Below are 19,169 nucleotides of genomic sequence, written 5' to 3'. Positions count from 1 at the left end.
CTCTCCTGTATCTCTCTTCAGTATCACTGAAGTGATACTGGCAGGAAGTGGCAAGCACTTTAAAGAACTTGCCTCCTCTCTCACATCACCCACAAGAGTGTCTGTTACCACAAGGCTATGGGTTGATATGGTTGTGGATTCCTCAATGTTATTGGATACTCAAATAGCCATGGTGGCAAAAAACACTCATCTTCTTCTGTGATAAGCCGGAGATTGTGTTCCTTCCTCCCAGACACAGCCCTGACTACTGTGACCCACACTCTGGTGACCTTCAGGCTTGGTCATTGCAACTCATTACATATAGGAACGATGCTCCGGCGGGTGCAAAACACAGCAACCCCTCGGCTTAGCAGTGCACGTCATCATGACCATAGAAACTCACTCAGCTCTCTGCAGTGGCTACTCATCGTCTCTTTCCTAATAGTCAAAGCCCTGTGTAAGGGCACGTCTTCACTACCCGCCGGATCGGCGGGTAGCAATCTATCTATTGGGGATCGACTTATCGCATCTAGTGAAGACGCGATAAAATCGATCCCCGATGGCTTTGCCGTCGACTCTGGAAAACCACCACGGCAAGAGGCGGAAGCGGAGTTGACGGCAGCGCGGCAGCAGTTGACTCGCCGCCGTCCTCACAGCCAGGTAAGTCGACCTAAAATACGCAACTTCAGCTACGCTATTCACGTAGCTGAAGTTGTGTATCTTAGGTCGACCTCCCCGCCCCCCGGTAGTGTAGACCTAGCCTGAGAGTGGCCCAAACTATCTGAGACATCACTTCTCCTTCAGTGACCATAACTTCCTATGACGTCTATGTCCCATTAGTACAATGAATATACAGACGACAGAGGGAGGCTTGCAAGGGTGGAAAAGAGACCTTTCACAGGAGCTGGGCTTAAACGAGGGAATCCAGCCCGGAAAGAAATAAGAAGGACTCCAGGTCTCTCCATGTCCAGAACTAAATGAAAATGAACTCTTCAATTCAGCTTTCCCATGATCAGTTCATCTCTCTCACACACAAACACACCAAAAAACTACTATAAATACATCAAGCTGTTTCTCCTACAGGCTGGAAAGGGACAGAGAGAGGTTGTTATTGCTATTTCTGTTCTTAAATAGTTGGGAAGTACTCAGATATTATAGTGAAGAGGGCTGTATACGTACAAGATAGATATATAATCTTGCTGTGCATGTCTCTTTGCCTCCCTATGCCCCCGTTTCCCCATCTTTAAAATAGGAATAACAACCTTTCAAAATAATATGTAGTTCCTTAATAAAAGGTATAATATACATGCAATTAATATACATTATTATTCCCCCACTGGGTAGGACACAGTCTGATGCTGCTAATCATACAGTACACTGGCTTTTAGTGTCTCACTCCCCACCAGTCTCTCCACCCAGTAACAATGGAATGCTACTAGCTCAGTGGGGAAAGGGTATAGGGGGGGAATGAAAACATAACTTCAGACCCCTGCTGCTGCAGACCAGGCCATGTCTATGGTCAGTAGTTAGAAATCAGAGAAGAGGAAACAATACATAGACAAATTGCTGCCAAAGTTTAAGAACTTAAATGTGTCAGAGAGTGAACAATAAAAGAGTGCAGACAATCCATTTGTTTTTGATTTCCCACCCAAAATATCTAGTCCTTTTGCTAAAACCTGACTTTAACATTTAGCCCCAGACTCAGAGTGACCTCGAAGCCCACAAACAGACAGTGTGTGTTGCGTATAACCGCACAGCCGTAGCAGCGTGTTTCAACAAGTAGGTTTTGGTTCTTTTAGCTACTTTCTGAAAAGGCGTCAGCCCCTGAAGAAGAAAAAACATTAAACTAAACTCACCTATTTGGTTTCCGTGCTTTAGAGAGATAACAAACTCTCCCAAGGAGCTGAGATGAAGGACGAACAGAATCCACGTGGTTTTCTTCCATGCAGATCACAGATAATTTTTTTTTCTTTTACATGTTAAAATTTAACTTTTGTCCCAAGGCTTCTGACTAGGAAGGGGGAGAGGAGCCTTTCACCTTCCACCACCACAGCAGCAGCACTGAAACACCTGTCTGATGAACCCTGGAGTTACCTAACAGCTTTTGTCTGTTTCGGAATTGCTTCCCCGAAACCATTTTAGTCTCATCTCTGGCATCTAAAAAGAAATGTCAAAAATGCGGGCTCGCTGGTTTTCTAGCCTCTCCTGGCTGTAGTGTGAGAAAGGGCGTGACCATGAGTGGGCTGGGCATGGAATGGGATGAGCCAACACTTAATACTCACTGTCAAGAGGGAGGTCCTTTTTCCACAGGTCTTTCAATGAGGGAGTAGGTCCCAGATCCCAGGTCTTGCGAGATGTAATCATGGCATAGGGTCCCAAAGCAGATCGATACCTCAGGGCCTGGGAATAAACACAAGCAAAGATATTCCAGTAAAGGATTGGATTCCAGCTGCAGGAAGTTAGTAGTCCAAGATGAGACACTCTAGCAAGCCATGCAAGTAGCAATGTCCCCATCTTGATTCCTACTCCCACACACATCTGGAACGATTCAGAGTTGAATACTGGGAATTTGTCCACATGAGAAATGCTGACCTATACAAAGCAGGCGTTACACACACACCGTATCTGTAATTAACTTAATCATTCCTGTTTACAATGTTATTGTAGCTGTGTTGCTTCCTTCTTCATCTTGTGATGTTTCCATTTTAAGTGCCAAAATTCCATAGCTTCCATAGTTGTTTGGAGTGTTCTTTACCCATGTTATTTTGGTTAATAATTCCTGTATCATTTCCAGCTTCTTCCACTACTACATTTGATTTTATAACTTTTACATTGTACGTTTTTCAGGGCAGGAATTATGTCGTCCTATGAGTCTGTAGACCACCTTGTACAATAGCCAGGAAATAAGCATCAATCTCTTACCTGTTCTCCTATGCATCATGTTCTTATTGCATCACACTCTTATTGCAGTGCTGTGATCTTGATTGGGGCCTTCAAAAGTGCTACCACCGTACAAAGAATAGCGAAGATATTCGGGGTCTTTGTTCAGTTGTTGAGCCGGATTCTCGTCTTGCAGCAGTTTTTCCACCAGTGGACTTATCTGATTTAAACCTTCATAACTTAGATCAGAATGAGATCTAATTCATACCACAATCAGGCCTCCACAGGATGAGAACCATAGCCAAGAGCGGCTGGAAGTAGATTGGGGAAGAGAGAGACTCCTATCCAAGCTGCTTTACAAAGTAGCATATGCATGTGCATGGATGCCCACGCCTTCCAACTCCACTGCGTCTCACTCATCTGGAAAAAGATTCCCTCACTTGGGATTAAACTGTAAGGCAGTCTTCAAATCCTCTGCCTCACGAGGAAGGATTTGGCAGTGTTTGTTTCAATTAGACATCTAAAATATCATTCATAACTTTACAAAACTGCTCTCATTCATATTGTTGTGGCTCAAAGAGCCTGTGTCTTAATGATCCCACTGGGTCATCTGGAGAGGAAGTATGAGCCTAGCACGGGTTCGAGCACATGCAGTTGAATCAGTAAAGTAGTCAGAAAGCGCAATATTCCCTGCCTCGGGGACTGACTCTAAACTCAAAGCCATAATGAAGGGGAGAAAAGGAATCTGCCCTAGAGATGAACCAAAACCGAAAACAACCAAAAAAGACCCGTGGCTTGGCAGCCAGGCAGTGGCATGAAGAGAGACGTCATTAGGAGAGTGCTCTGTGATCTAGGATTGTCTAGGTCAGTTTGGTCAAACTTAGGAGAATTGGATACATCGGCCTTACCATCTCACATACACACACAGAGCTTCTGGTCAGAAATCTCTGACCCAGGGTAGACTGCGTTAAAAGAAGTGTAGTCATGCAGGGAAAGCCAGTGCCACGGAGAAACAGAGAATAGCACATGATCAGAAACTAGAGGAGAAAAACATTTTTTTTTAAACTGCATTTTTATTTAAAATCCCTGTCATCAGTTTATGCTTAGACTGGAAGCAATTCAGAGCAGGGGCTGTCTTTTCTATGCTCTGTGAAGCGCATTAGGTGCTGATTAAACAATACAGCTCTACCCTGATATAACACGACCCGATATAACACAAATTCGGATATAACGCGGTAAAGCAGTGCTCCGGGGGGGCGGGGCTGCGCGCTCCAGCGGATCAAAGCAAGTTCAATATAACGCGGTTTCACCTATAAGGTAAGATTTTTGGCTTCTGAGGACCGTGTTATATCAGGGTAGTAATCAGAGGTGTAATTAAAACAACCTTTTCTATTTTGCTCTTGTCAAGCTCCTTTCATCCAAAGATTTCAAAATGTTGCATGAACATTAATGGAACCTTAAAACACCCTTTTTCACCTCTCCACTCTGCCTCATTAACCATTACATCACTTATTAGAGTGACCCAACCCACACTAACTGGGGCCCCAGTTCTTAACTGCCACTAAATGGGCACAGGAGTTCATTGAGACGGTGGCAGTTGCAGGATCAGAACCCTGGCATTATCCCCCTGTTTATTACGGCACATTGATTACGACCACTGGAAATGCTGAACCTTGAAACGAAGATTACCGCAAACGTTATGCTGTGCATATTAATGGAATGAATCCCGTGTATTTCCAAGCGTCCTGCTCTGCTCTCTCTGATGTATCTCACACGCATGCATGGTTCTTGTCACACATTTGGGCCTTGGCAGGTGAAGCGTAATGGCAATGCAATAGCAGGCTCACACTCCGGGGGAGAAACCAGAATTCCAACAGCCGGCGCACACCCTGCCAGGTGCCATCGACGGCCAAACAAGTCACTGGAAATACAGACTGACCGATGGAAATCGAGGCGATTTGGGGGAGCGGGAGGGGGTGACTGAAGCAAAGTCCTGGTTAATAGGCACAAAGCTGTGCCAGGCGCACTCCACATACTACTGCATTCGCTCCCACTCCACCCCCGCCGCCAATGACAATGAGTCCTTTGAGAGAGACAAGGCAGGTGAGGGAATGTCTTGTATGGGACCAATTTCTGCGGATGGAGGGGAGCAGCTTGCCAGCTACACAGAGCTCCTCTTCGGGCTCCTTTCAGTAGGACCAGGAGAGAGAGAGACACACATGCAGAGACAAAACGAGAGAAGACACACAGGCACCAACACACACACCCAGGATCAAAGCAGAGGCATCCAGACACACACACACATAGAGGCACCAACACACACACACACCCAGGATCAAAGCAGTGGCATCCAGAGACACCCCTCCCCAGAGAGAGACAAAACGAGAGAAGACACACAGGCACCAACACACACACCCAGGATCAAAGCAGAGGCATCCAGACACACACACACAAAACGAGAGAAGACACACTGGCACACACACACACCCAGGATCAAAGCAGAGGCATGCAGACACACACACACACACACACAAAACGAGAGAAGACACACTGGCACACACACACACCCAGGATCAAAGCAGAGGCATGCAGACACACACACACACACAAAACGAGAGAAGACACACTGGCACACACACACACCCAGGATCAAAGCAGAGGCATACACACACACACACACACACACACGCAAAACGAGAGAAGACACACTGGCACACACACACACCCAGGATCAAAGCAGAGGCATGCAGACACACACACACACACACAAAACGAGAGAAGACACACTGGCACACACACACACCCAGGATCAAAGCAGAGGCATGCAGACACACACACACACACACACACAAAACGAGAGAAGACACACTGGCACACACACACACCCAGGATCAAAGCAGAGGCACACACACACACACACACACAAAACGAAAGAAGACACACTGGCACACACACACACCCAGGATCAAAGCAGAGGCATACACACACACACACACACACACACACACAAAACGAGAGAAGACACACTGGCACCCACACACACCCAGGATCAAAGCAGAGGCATGCAGACACACACACACAAAACGAGAGAAGACACACTGGCACTCACACACACCCAGGATCAAAGCAGAGGCATGCAGACACACACACACAAAACGAGAGAAGACACACTGGCACTCACACACACCCAGGATCAAAGCAGAGGCATGCAGACACACACACACACACAAAACGAGAGAAGACACACTGGCACACACACACACCCAGGATCAAAGCAGAGGCATGCAGACACACACACACACACACAAAACGAGAGAAGACACACTGGCACACACACACACCCAGGATCAAAGCAGAGGCATGCAGACACACACACACACACACACACACAAAACGAGAGAAGACACACTGGCACACACACACACCCAGGATCAAAGCAGAGGCACACACACACACACACAAAATGAGAGAAGACACACTGGCACACACACACACACACACACAGGATCAAAGCAGAGGCACACACACACACACTCAAAACGAGAGAAGACACACTGGCACACACACACACAGGATCAAAGCGGAGGCACACACACACACACACACCCCGCTCCCGGCCCGCGGCCGCAGGAACACGAAGGGCCGAGGCCGGACTCACCCGGTCGGAGCGGCCCGGGCCCGGGGGGGGCGGCCGGCACTGCCCGGGCTGGCCGCCCCCGGGGGCAGGAGGGCCCTGGCAGGGGGCTGCGCTGTCATTCCCTCACGGAGCGAGCCCGGATTCCGCAGGCAAGTCGCGGACCTGCCCCATTCCCCTCCCACACACCCCCCGCTCCCCCCCGTTGCACACACACACACACACCCCCACACACACACACAGACGCTTTTCCACAGGAAATGACTGACTCCGACTTGCTGCCGGTTGCTATGGTAACCGGCTGGCCGCACTCCTGGAGCTCCTTCTCCGCAGCGGGCAGCGCCGGGGGGGCAGCGAGCCCGGCCGGGCCCCGCGGGAGGGGAGCTCCGGGCGAGCCCCTGGCCCCGCGCACGGCGGGTCCCACGCCGCAGCCCGCCCGGACCCAGCCGGAGGCTCGCCAGGGCGGCGCAGGGGGAGCGCAGGGGGCTTCACGTGCAGCCGAGGGGGGGGAAGGCAGCAAAACCCACCCGAGGAGTTTCCCCAAGGGGCTGGGAGGGCGGCCGCTGCCAGGGGCTGTTGTCCTTTGTCTCCAGCCCAGTGGCTGCATTTCCCCCCCAGCTAGGGGGGCACGGACCGAGCCTGCAAAGCACCCGCCGGCTTCTCGCTAGCTTGGCGTGGGGAGAGGCCAGCGTCCTCCCGTGGGGTCACCAGCCGCCCCTTCTTCCGTGGGAAAAACCCGCTTCCTGCCCAGGGCTGGAACACGCTGCCCTGCTCCACCTCAGAGGTGGATGCATTTCTGGGGTGGTTGAAATGATTAACCTGCACGGTTTGTAAAGCATGCGGGGATCTTTCTGGATGAAAAGGGTTACAGGCAAACGCAGTGTGGCCATCAAGTAAGTCCCAAATGCCGGGTTTATTTTTAAATAATAAACCATAATATAAATACGAGGGCTGTCAAGCGATTAAAAAAAATTGTTCGCAATTAATCGCACCATTAAAAAAAATTAATCGTGATTAATCGCACTGTTAAACATTAATAGAATACCATTTATTTAAATATTTTGGATGTTGTCTACATTTTCAAATATATTAATTTCAATTTCAACACACAATACAAAGTGTACAGTGCTCCCTTTATATTTATTTTTGATTGCAAGTATTTGCACTGTAAAAAAACAAAAGAAAACATTTTTCAGTTCACCTAATACAAGTCCTATAGTGCAATCGCTTTATCATGAAAGTTGAACTTACAAATGTAGAACTATGTACAAAAAAACTGCATTCAAAAATAAATAATGTAAAATTTTTGAGGCTGCAAGTCCACTCAGTCCTACTTCTTGTTCAGCCAATCTCTCAGATAAACAAGTTTGTTTACATTTGCAGGAGATAATGCTGCCCACTTCTTGTTTACAATGTCACCTGAAAGTGAGAACAGGCGTTCACATGGCACTGTTGTAGCCGGAATCGCAAGATATTTACATGCCAGATGCACTAAAGATTCATATGCCCTTCATGCTTCAACCACCATTCCAGGGGACATGTGTCCATGCTGATGACGGGTTCTGCTCGATAACAATCCAAAGCAGTACAACCAATGCACGTTCATTTTCATCATCTGAGTCAGATGCCACCAGCAGAAGGGTTGTTTTTCTTTTTTGGTGGTTTGGGTTCTGTAGTTTCCACATCAGAGTGTTGCTCTTTTAAGACTTCTGTTTAGCATATATGGCACATAAATACCTTGCAATGCCGGCTACAAAAGTGCCAAGCAAATGCCTGTTCTCATTTTCTGGTGACATTGTAAATAAGAAGCAGGCAGCATTATCGCCCATAAATGTAAACAAACTTGTTTGAGTGATTGGCTGAACAAGAAGTAGGACTGAGTGGACTTGTAGGCTCTGAAGTTTTACATTGTTTTGTTTTTAAGTGCAGTTATGTAACAAAAAAATCTACATTTGTAAGTCGCATTTTCACAACAGAGATTGCACTACAGTACTTGTATAAGGCGAACTGAAAAATACTATTTCTTTTGTTTATCATTCTACAGTGCAAATATTTATAATCAAAAATATACACTTTGATTTCAGTTACAACACAGAATACAATATATATGAAATGTAGAAAAACATCCAAAATATTTTATAAATTTCAATTGGTATTCTATTGTTTAACAGTGCGATTAAAACTGCGATTAATCGCAATTAAGTTTTTTAATCACAATTAATTTTTTTTAATCACATGAGTTAACTGTGATTAATCGACAGCCTGATATGTATTGATTAGGGCTATCTGGATAGTTGTGTGGCCTGCATCTGAGCACCTGCATGGAAAGATCTTCAAGCTTATTATTAAAAAAAAAAAAAAAAAAAAAAAAAAGAGTGTATCTGTGTTTTTTAATTCAAACATTTCCCTGTGTTGTTGGAAACCCAAACACAAGAACCTTGTACTAGTGTGTAGCAGCTAGAAAGCTAGATTATTCTTCAATTTATAATAATAAATAATAGGCATTTACCTACCACTACGAGTGCCTTTGTCATAAATTCCAAAGTCAAATCAGTTGGAACTAAAAGCTAAACCCACCATCAGCTCCCCCCAAAACTAGACCCACGACAGAGCTCCCACAAAACTCAGTGCCTCCATACAAGCCTCAGTCCCTTTCACACCCCTTCCTCCCCAAAAGTCCAAAAAACAGTTATGCTTTACAGCCCTGTCTACTCCGTTTTAATTGTCTAAAACAGGGGTTCTCAAACTGGGGGTTGCGAGGTCATTACATGGGGGGGTCGCAAGCTGTCAACCTCCACCCCAAACCCCACTTGCCTCCAGCATTTATAATGGTGTTAAATATATTAAAAAGTGTGTTTAATTTATTGGGGGGAGGGTCGGACTCAGGGGCTTGCGATGTGAAAGGGATCGCCAGTAAAAAAGTTTGAGACCTACTGATCTAAGATGAGTGAAATTCTAAAAGTAAACAGTACAAATTAGATATTTCCTCCACACACACACACACACTTTTCATGATCTTAAATTAGTTAGGCCATGTCTACAGTAGCATTATGTCAGCAAAACATTTGGCGCTCAGGGGTGTGAACAAAACACACCTCTGAGCGACATAGATTTTCCCAGCATAAGCACTTGTGTGCACGGCACTATGTCGGCAGGAGACGCTCTCACGGCTCCTTGCACTGGTTTTGTTATATCAACAGGAGAACTCTCACCCATCAACATAACGCAGCTACACAAGCCATCTTACAGGAGCACCCCTGTATGAGTACAGCTGTGCTGCTGTAAGCTTGTAAGTGTAGACATGACCTTAGTAAAACGGGAAGGGATTCATTTAATAACATGTTTGTTATTGTTAACAACTTGACAAATGACCCGATAAGCAACACAACTCTGCGCACCTCTAGCACCTTCAATCTGAGATTCTCAAAGCACTTTGCAAACTTGAACAAAGCGAGAGGAATGCCCACTTTGTAGCTATAGAGAGGGAAACTAAGGCATAGAAAGGGGAAGTGAATCACTCAGAGTCACACAAAGTTTACAGGAGGGCCGAGAATAGAACCCAAATAGCCTGACTCCCAAGCCTGTGCTTTAGCCACATGCGCGTCCTTCCCGTTTCCACAAATTACAGGAATGACAAATTACTAGTTCTACATTTAGTTGTGAGAGATGCATAAAAAACATGACGTAGGCTTTAAAAACAATTTCTTTCTTATAGCACTAGCAGGAGACTAGATCGGTCCCTTCCAGTCCTACGTCCTACATCCCAGTTAGAACTCAGGTAATGATCACTGGTGGCTCAGTAAGAAAACTGAACTATTTACGTGAGGTCTATACGCAGAAGGCTTTGCTATACCAGTATATTATACTGGAAATGCTCCCAGTGTGCATGCAGCTTACTCCTTCAAAACTGCACGTTTGCCAAAATACCTTATTCCAGCCCCTCCAAGTTTTGCTGGTACAACTGCGTCTACACTAGGCACTTTTGCCAGCACCATTATTATGTCAGCTGCCCAACACAGCTATACCAACAAAAGTTTGTAGAATACACCTGGCCTTAGAGGAGTGTTTTTATTTTAGCAATTGAGAGATGCTGTAGACTAAAGGGGAAAAGACACCAAGGAGGAGAGTGGAGAAGACATACAGTCCTTCCGCTGAACACCAGGGGACAGATTTCTCTCCAGTGCACAGACAGAGGCAAAGGACTTTCCCTATTCAATGGCTTCTAGGGAATGGCGGAGCAGGGCTGGCTTTAGGACCTGTGGGGCCCGATTCGAATACCCAGCGGCGGTCCGGGTCTTCGACGGCAGGGGGTCTGCTCCGGGTCTTCTGCGGCACTGAAGGACACCCCCCCCCCCCCCCCCCGCCGCCGAAGACCCGGAGCGGACCGCCGCCGGGTGAGTAAAAAAAATTTAAAAGGCGCCTAAGGCGTGAGGCCCTCTTAGGCGTGGGGCCCTCTTAGGCGCAGAGCCCAATTCCAGGGAATCGGCCTAAAGCCGTCCCTGTGGTAGAGGGTTGTCTCTCCCGCAATGGCCCCAGTGGGGCTTTACAAAGGCACAGAATTGCTGGATGGGCAGTTCATTCTCACTCCCAACATACTGCTTATGTCCTCCATCTCTCCTCCACTGCCCTGGAACGCACCCTGCTTTGTGCCTGGAGTGGGGGCTCCTATGCTGGGGACAGGGCTGGCGCAACCCATTAGGCAACCTATGCAGTTGCCTAGGGTGCTAACATTTGGGGGGCGGCGACTGCGGCAGCCGGATCTTCGGCTGCCCCAGTCGTCAGCGGTATTTCAGGGGCGCGATCTTCCGCCGCCTCTGTCGGGGGTGGCATTTCAGGGGCGGGACCTTCCGCCACCTAGGGTGGCAAAAAAGCTGGCGGCGCTCCTGGTTGGGGATACGCCCCATGAGCCCTGCGCTTGCCCTGCAATCAGAGCCGGCTCCAGGTTTTTTGCCGCCCCAAGCAAAAAAAAAAAAGGGTGGGGGGAAGGCCGGAGTGCCGCTGTCAAAGCAAAACAAACAAAAAAAAAGGCCGGAGTGCCGCACTTGCTTGGAACGCTGGTGCCTAGAGCCGGCCCTGCCTGCAGTTGCTTTAAGACAGCTTAGTTACATAAAGGAGCCACAGGGCAATGAGGAACTGGGCCCCAGAATCCTACCTGCCTCTCATCAGAATTGGCCTTAAGTAGAGGCAGCACCAAGTGACTGATGAAGGTCCGATGCTTCTGGGGGCTCAGTGTTGCCTCAGCATTGCTAGCCTCAATCCCAGTTCCTACTCAAACCAATCCCCTTGGCAGCAGAAACAAAGACTTGCTCACCAAGTTCTTGCTTGAGGCCAGAAAATTGTTAGGCTGTACAGTACCTATGTGTCATTTTCCACCAAGAAATGGTCCTGCCAATACTGAAATTCTTCCATCAGCACCACACAAACTGTGTTGCCTGCTGTGGGCAGAGATACTCACATCTGTTTGCTGGAGATCAGGTATCCACCCTGCCCAATTCACTTTCCCTGCATTGCCTCAGACAAATCTAAAAAAAAAAAAAATGGTAAGGTTCAAGTGAATGTGAAAGGGTTTGGCTATCAAAGGTGCTGACAAAGTCCTGGCACTTCCTGCCACTCATTGGGAAAGAAGGTGTGGGGGGGAAGGGATGGGCAGAGGCAGGACACAAGCTCCCACGTCCATTGGACAAAAATATGTTTGTCTTCTGTGAAGCTAAAAATGAACGGAATGCCGACACAGCACCCACGTGGCTGCGTGCAACCAAGTACTTGGTAATTAAAAGATTTGGTAGGGGATTAGCTTGTGAGAAGCATGCAGGGTATAAAAATAAACTTCATCTTCCCCTTTGTCCTTCTCCAGTCTCTTCCCTCTTCCACAGCCTGAGCAGATACCTGTGTTGCCGATTCTGATGACATTGGATGTTTTACGTGGAGCCTCGGCTTTGGAGACAAGTGATTACATGAAGATCCCAGCTTTCATCCAAAAAATATATATATACTTTGGCACTGAGGGTTGTGAAGAAAAGCATGAAGATGTGACGGAACGGCACTCAGAAGACTCAACTATCAGAAAGGAAATAAAAGAACTTCATTTAAAAAAAAAACCCTCAATTTTTAAGACTTTGGGAGGGGCTGACTCATGATATTTGAATGTTTGAGGGTGGTTAGCAACACTGGATACTGCCCACAGCAAAGCATAAATACACAGCCGTCACTGCACTAGTCACCCAAATGCAGCCACAATTTTGACAGTTCGCTGCTGCAAGCCTCAGACTTGCAATATGTAGTCTCACTGGCAAGAACAGAAGGGCACCACCACACTCATCCTCACCAAAGTCCCAGGTGTCCAGACTGCAGCATGCATACAAAAAACTGATGCTGAAACATGATCACATCACGTCCATCTTTTCACAATTCCACTGGGTTCCCTTATCTGGTACAACAGTCTTCCTTCACACCAAGGAGGGTCTTGCCATTAGAGCAAAGAGTTAGGAGCCAGGATATTTCAGTTCTGCCACTGACTTTCTATGAAACTGTGAACAAGTCACTTGACTGCTTTGTCGGTCAATTTCCCCTTCTGTAAAATTGGAATATAATACTGGCCAACTGCACAAGAGTATTGACTGGCTTAATTCATTAATGAGATGACATTCATGCTTGTGCAAAGGGCCAGAAGAAGACGCTATTGCACCACTTAAGCCCTATTTTGAGGGCATAGGGTTTTGTGCTGGCCCCCTCACTGCAAAGAATTTCATCCCAATATTTGTAGAGTATAGTGATCTGCAGCTAGAAGACCCTATGAGTGCAAAGCATTAAAGTCTTCTTGTATTGTTTGAGAGGGGAAGCACTGTCAGTCCAGTAGAAATTGATGCCGTTGCTTCATGTATCAGAGAATTTTCAGAGTTTCTTCCTTTCTCTCCCACATTGCAATAATAAATCACAATATATCTCAGATTTTGCTTGGGGATAGTATGGCGAATTCAATCTCTGTGTCCATTCAGCTCTGCTTCCATGACCATACTCTCCCTAATAGATACCCCCACCCTCATCTCAAAGGTGTGTGTATTAATGGCAGGGCCGGCTCCAGGCACCAGCCCACCAGGCTTGTGCTTGGGGCGGCACCTGGAGGGGGGCGGCGCGGTGCTCCGGCTCCGGCCGCCGGGGAGAGCGGGGCCACGGCCAGGGCTCGCCGCCCTCCCCCCGGCGCTCTGGCCGCTGGGGACAGCGGAGCCCCGGCCGGGGCTCGCCGCCCTCCCCCCGGCGCTCTGGCCGCTGGGGACAGCGGAGCCCCGGCCGGGGCTCGCCGCCCTCCCCCCGGCGCTCTGGCCACCGGGGAGAGAGGAGCCCCAGCCGGGGCTCGCCGCCCTCCCCCCGGCGCTCTGGCCGCCAGGGACAGTGGAGCCCCGGCTGGGGCTCGCCGCCGGGGAGAGCAGAGCCCCGGCCGGGCCTTGCTGCCCTCCCCCCGGGGCTCCGGCCGCCCTCCCCTGCCGCGCTGGGGGGGGGCGGGGAGGGGGGGGGGCCAGAGGCTTTTTTGCCTGGGGCGGCAAAAAAGCCAGAGCCGGCCCTGATTAATGGTACTAAGTACAAAACCCAAGATATCCGGACTCCAGAATGAGGTGTTTGTTCCATCTCATTTTGTACCACTCGCGTGCTTCATGGAGAGTGGGGAAAGAGAAATAAGGAATCTATAAGACAAGTGAAGAGAAAACTGTGAGCTTCTGCATTGTTTAATGAGTCTTCTGAACCTGGTCACCTTTTCACACCTGCTGCTTCAGCCCTGTTCACACCAGCTGTCCGTTCTAACAGCACAAGTGGGAGATTGTCTCCCTGCTGTGAAGAAAAAACACCTCTGCACGCAGCTTGTTCTTCTGCAATCGCCCTCTTGAAAGATTTCGAGCTTGCAAACAGCAAATGACATTTTGGCAGAGAACATGAAACCGTATCAACCACAAACGCCCACAGCTGCTGCCGCCGCCTCTAAACTGCAGATGCCACCTGCTTTAGCGGACCAGAAAATGCAACAAAAAACACCCAAGACGACGTATCTTGAACTTCTAGGAACAGGTACCTCCCATTTTTCTTCTTCTGAATTTCACTTCCATTCCAGAATCACGGCCCTCACCCCATGTGAGCATGTGGGCCCTGATTCAGCATCGCACGTAACATTATACATATGCTTAAGCACATGACCAATCCCATTGACTTTAAAATTACATACATGCTTAAGTGCTTTGTTGGACTGGGGTCATACTTGGGAGACAGCAGGGCTTATTTAGAGTTTAACTTCAATGGGCTTTGGCTCAGGCCCTTAATAGAGAAAGAATTTAAAATAATAATTCCTCAGGCTACAGTAAAGAATAATAAACCCCCACAAAAAAATTGCTCACCGAATTAAAGTTGCTGAAGTAATTAATATAACTCTTATGCAGCATACATAGATACAGCATTTAACGTTAGATTTTAAAAGACAGGAAATAATGAGTAAGGGGTAATTGACATAAATATTCTATTACCTGTGCAGTCCATTCATTGGTTTAATGCTAATAATACTGACATGTGAAAATTTACCTTGCTCATTCCAACAACAACTGTAATGCTACAGTGTCATTAACTTAATTTATAAACTGTAAGGGTAGTAGAATATTTATGTAAATTACTTTAACGACTAATTTCTTGTCTTTTGAACACTTAGGTTTTTTAATGGTATGCTCTAGGTATGCATTGTAATATAAGGGCTATATCAGTGACATCAGTCATAACTCTAAAGTAACAAAGGTTTCGGTGGGAATTTCCTAATTTTAAAAAAATAAATGTGAGGAACCCCGAAGTTAACATTGGGTTGGCATAAATACCTTTATGCACGGGGGTGTATTCAGTATTGTCACCCACAAGTATTCAATCCTGAGTCGGGTCCCCCAAAATCATGATATCGGCTTAACAAATGAAGGTTACTCATCAGTAACGGAGCTGAACCCTGCACATTCAGACTCCTGGGAAGTGCCAGAGGTGCAGCTCTGACAGTAGAATAGTTCGTGGCAGTGCCCACCGGAGTCCCCTTGCACCCGCTCCTGTCCCTCCCTTCACGGGTCCTCAACATTCTGCGGGTGAGGCAATAAAAGAGGTTTCCATCTGCCTCACTTCCTTCCACCGCCTCCTCAGGTGCAAGGTTGTAATTAGCATTCCAAGGATTCCAAGGGAAGGTGGGTGGGAAGTGCGGACGTTCAGAGACCATAGTTACAGGTGAATAACCTTTACTTCATCCAGAAGCCTCTGCACATTCCTGCTCATGAGATAGTTGACATATGTCACATTATGTCTACACTGGCAAGTGTCTGCGTAAAGCAGCTCTGAGCGCTGTAACTCCCGAGGTGCACACGCTGCCAAGCCACTTAGTGCGCAGAAACTGCGCACTTGTAGCGCTGTAAAAAAACCACCCTGAAGAGAGGTGTAGAGCTTTCTGCGCCCAGGCTACAGCGCCGCGGTGCCAGTGTAGACACCCTGGTTGATTACAGCGCTGCGATTGGCCTCTGGGAGGTTTCCCACTATGCCTGTTCTCGCCTCTCTGGTCATCAGTTTGAACTCTACTGCCCTGCCCTCAGGTGACCAACCGTGAGCCCCACCCCTTAAATTCCTTGGGAATTTTGAAAGTCCCCTTCCTGTTTTCTCGATGATGCGTGCAGTGGTCTCAGCGCATCTTTCCAGGTGACCATGCCTGTTCTATGCACCAGGCGATCCCGGCTTGGAGCAATGCTGAGCTGCTGGACCTCATCAGCATTTGGGGAGAGGAGGCTGTCCAGTCCCAGCTGTGCTCCAGCCGTAGGAATTATGATACCTATGGACAGATTTCACAATGCATGACAGAAAGGGGCCATGACCGGGACACACTGCAGTGCAGGGTCAAAGTGAAGGAGCTGCGGAACGCCTATCACAAGGCGCAGGAGGCAAACCGCCACTACGGTGCTGCGCCCACGAGCTGTCGGTTCTACAAAGAGCTGGACGTGATACTCGGTGGCGACCCCATCTTCACTGCGACGGCCACTGCAGATACTTCGGTGGCTCACGTGCCAGTCAAGAGTGGACCGAGCCAAGAGAAGGAAATCTTGGACGAGGATGTGGAGGGGGAACCAGAGGCAGGATGACTCAGAGGTCAGAGATGCACACAGCCAGGAGCTCCTCTCTACCCCAGAGGAGACTAGCCAGTCACAGCTGTCGGATCATGGCGAAGCGCAAACAGGAGAGGAGGCCCCTGGTAAGTGGGTTTGATTTTTGGGAATTGCTGAAGCGAGTTGTTGGGGGCAGGAGGGTTGCAGAAAGCAGGCTTGTGTCTGTATGATGTACATACACCACATGCCTAGTCTGAGCGGCGGAACAGGGTGTTGATTGACTCCCTCACTTCACGGGAATCTGCCTCGGAGATCTCCACGAAACTCTCATGGAGATATTGGGCAATCCGCAGCCACAGGTTCTTTGGCAGAGCTGCTTTGTTTCTTGCCCCATCAAGGGAAACTTTCCCGTGCCACTCTGCCATCACTGGGGTGGGGGGGGACCATTGTTGCACACAGGCGAGCCACATAGGGGCCAGGGCAGAAGCTGCAGTCTTGGAGAAGACCCTCCCTTGAGTCCCTGCTCACCCTCAGCAGCGAGATATCTTCCATAATGAACGCAGCCTGTGGAAAATGTGGGGACAGTAATGATTATAACGCTGCCTGCCCCCATAGTGCTGGCTGTCCCCAAGAGCCACATGCCCAGTGTACAGCAGGGTCCTGGAACACCGATTTCCCCTGCCCCTGCGGTTACTCACCATTTTGGGGGTCTTGTGGCTCATGTGTGCTTGCCTGGGGTCAGCCAGTCAGTGACAGGTATGTGAATAGTGGCTGTGTTTTAAATTGCTGAATCAGTGGTCTATGTGTTGCAAACAATACTGCTTCGGTAAAATGTTGCATTTTGGCTTCACAGATATGACCTTATCACCGGCTGAATGGCTGCTCAGAATTAGAAAGCGGCCACGAAGAACTAAAGAGGACTGTCTGCGTGAGGTCATGATGCACTCCGCAACCGAAAAACAAGAATTGAAGGAGTGGCGGGACAGCAAGAAGAGGGACCGAAAGGAGAATGTGGCATGCCAGAATGAAGCCATGGAGCGGCTCTTAAACGTTATGGAGCGCCAAGCGGACACGCTCCAGGCGCGATTAGCACTGCAAACCGAGCAGCTCCGCGCCCGCCCTCCCCTGCAGCCGCTGTTGCAAAACACTTTCCCATGCTCCCCCCAGACACCGCCAACACACTCTTATCAACCTCCTGGCTCCAGTCTGTACCCGCTGCATTCCACTCCCGCCCCGTCACAGTCCAGTCCTGCAGACTCCCAGTACCCCCTGCACTCAACACCCGTCCCTCTGTAGTTTACCCCTGCTGAAGTACGGTACCCGCTGCACTGTACTCCAAAGGAGAAGGTTGGATATGATCCCTGGACATACACAAATCTTTAACAGTCCCGGGACCCAACCTCCTCCTGGGACCCTCCCTTCCCCCATTCCCCTCAGTGCTGATGTTTTTTTGTTTGTCTCTCTCCTCCAGTTGTTTTTTAATTAAAGAATTGTTTTGGTTTGAAAGCAATCTCTATTCTGTTAATTGAAAGCAAACAGCGCCCTGCAAAGCAACAGGCAATTTTCGTAAACCTTCATAGTGCATCGTCTGCACCAATCACAATCACCTCCCAGCATTACAAGCGCTGCATTCCCGAGCATAGCAACATATATTAGTGGCTGTCAGCTTCAAATTGCTGCCTCAAGGCATCCCTGATCCTTATGACCCCGCGCTGCGCCCCTCGAATAGCCCTGGTCTCTGGCTGTTCAAATTCGGCCTCCAGGCGCTGAGCCTCAGCGGTCTGGCCCTGAGTGAAGCATTCACCCTTCCCTTCACAAATATTTTGGAGCGTACAGCATTCAGCTATAAGCATAGGAATATTGTCATCAGCCAGATCCAGCCTCCCATATAGGCAGTGTCAGTGGGCCTTTAAACAGCCAAAAGCACATTCAACTGTCATTCTGTACTTGCTCAGCCTGTTGTTGAACCGCTCCTTGATCCTGTCAAGGTGCCCTGTGTATGGCTTCATAAGCCACGGCATTAAAGGGTAGGCAGGGTCTCCCAAAATCACAATGGGCATTTTGACTTCCCCTACGGCGATCTTCTGGTCTGGGAAGAAAGTCCCGGCTTGCAGCTTCCTGAACAGGCCAGTGTTCCGAAAGATGCGTGCGTCATGCACCTTGCCGGACCAGCCTGCGTTAATGTCTGTGAAACGCCCATGGAGATCTACAAGTGCCTGGAGAACCATAGAGAAATACCCCTTCCAATTAATGTACTTGGTGGCTAGGCGGTCTGGTACCAGAATTGGAATGTGTGTGCCATCGATCGCCTCTCCGCAGTTAGGGAAGCCCATTTGTGCCAAGCCATCCACAATGTCACGCACATTGCCCAGAGTCACGGTCTTTCAGAGCAGGATGCAATTAATGGCCCTGCACACTTCCGTCAACAGGAGTCCAACGGTCGACTTTCCCATTCTGAACTGGTTAGTGACCGATTGGTAGCAGTCTGGAGTAGCCAGCTTCCACAATGCAATCGCCACGCACTTCTCCAATGACAGGGGATCTCTCATTCTCGTGTCCTTGCGCCGCAGGGCTGGGGC

The 19,169-nt window shown here is 48.6% G+C and overlaps 1 protein-coding gene across 8 annotated transcripts in view; it reads right to left on the bottom strand.

Moving 5' to 3' along the window:
• KIFC3 (kinesin family member C3) overlaps positions 1-19,169 on the bottom strand; it is a 62,332-nt gene that overhangs the window by 35,060 nt on the left and 8,103 nt on the right. For 2 of the 8 annotated variants that reach the window (XM_024111037.3, XM_065566854.1), the window contains one exon: positions 2,262-2,379. In XM_024111037.3, coding sequence (XP_023966805.2) covers positions 2,262-2,343 — 82 coding nt within the window. In that variant the 5' untranslated portion in view covers positions 2,344-2,379. The other 6 variants (XM_065566853.1, XM_065566855.1, XM_024111036.3 and 3 more) reach the window with 5 other exon arrangements.

Source organism: Chrysemys picta, chromosome 14 (assembly GCF_011386835.1).
Source record: "Chrysemys picta bellii isolate R12L10 chromosome 14, ASM1138683v2, whole genome shotgun sequence".
Lineage (NCBI taxonomy): Eukaryota > Metazoa > Chordata > Testudines > Emydidae > Chrysemys > Chrysemys picta.
Note: the sequence above shows the minus strand (reverse complement) of the source record. Positions and strands in the feature narration are given on the sequence as shown.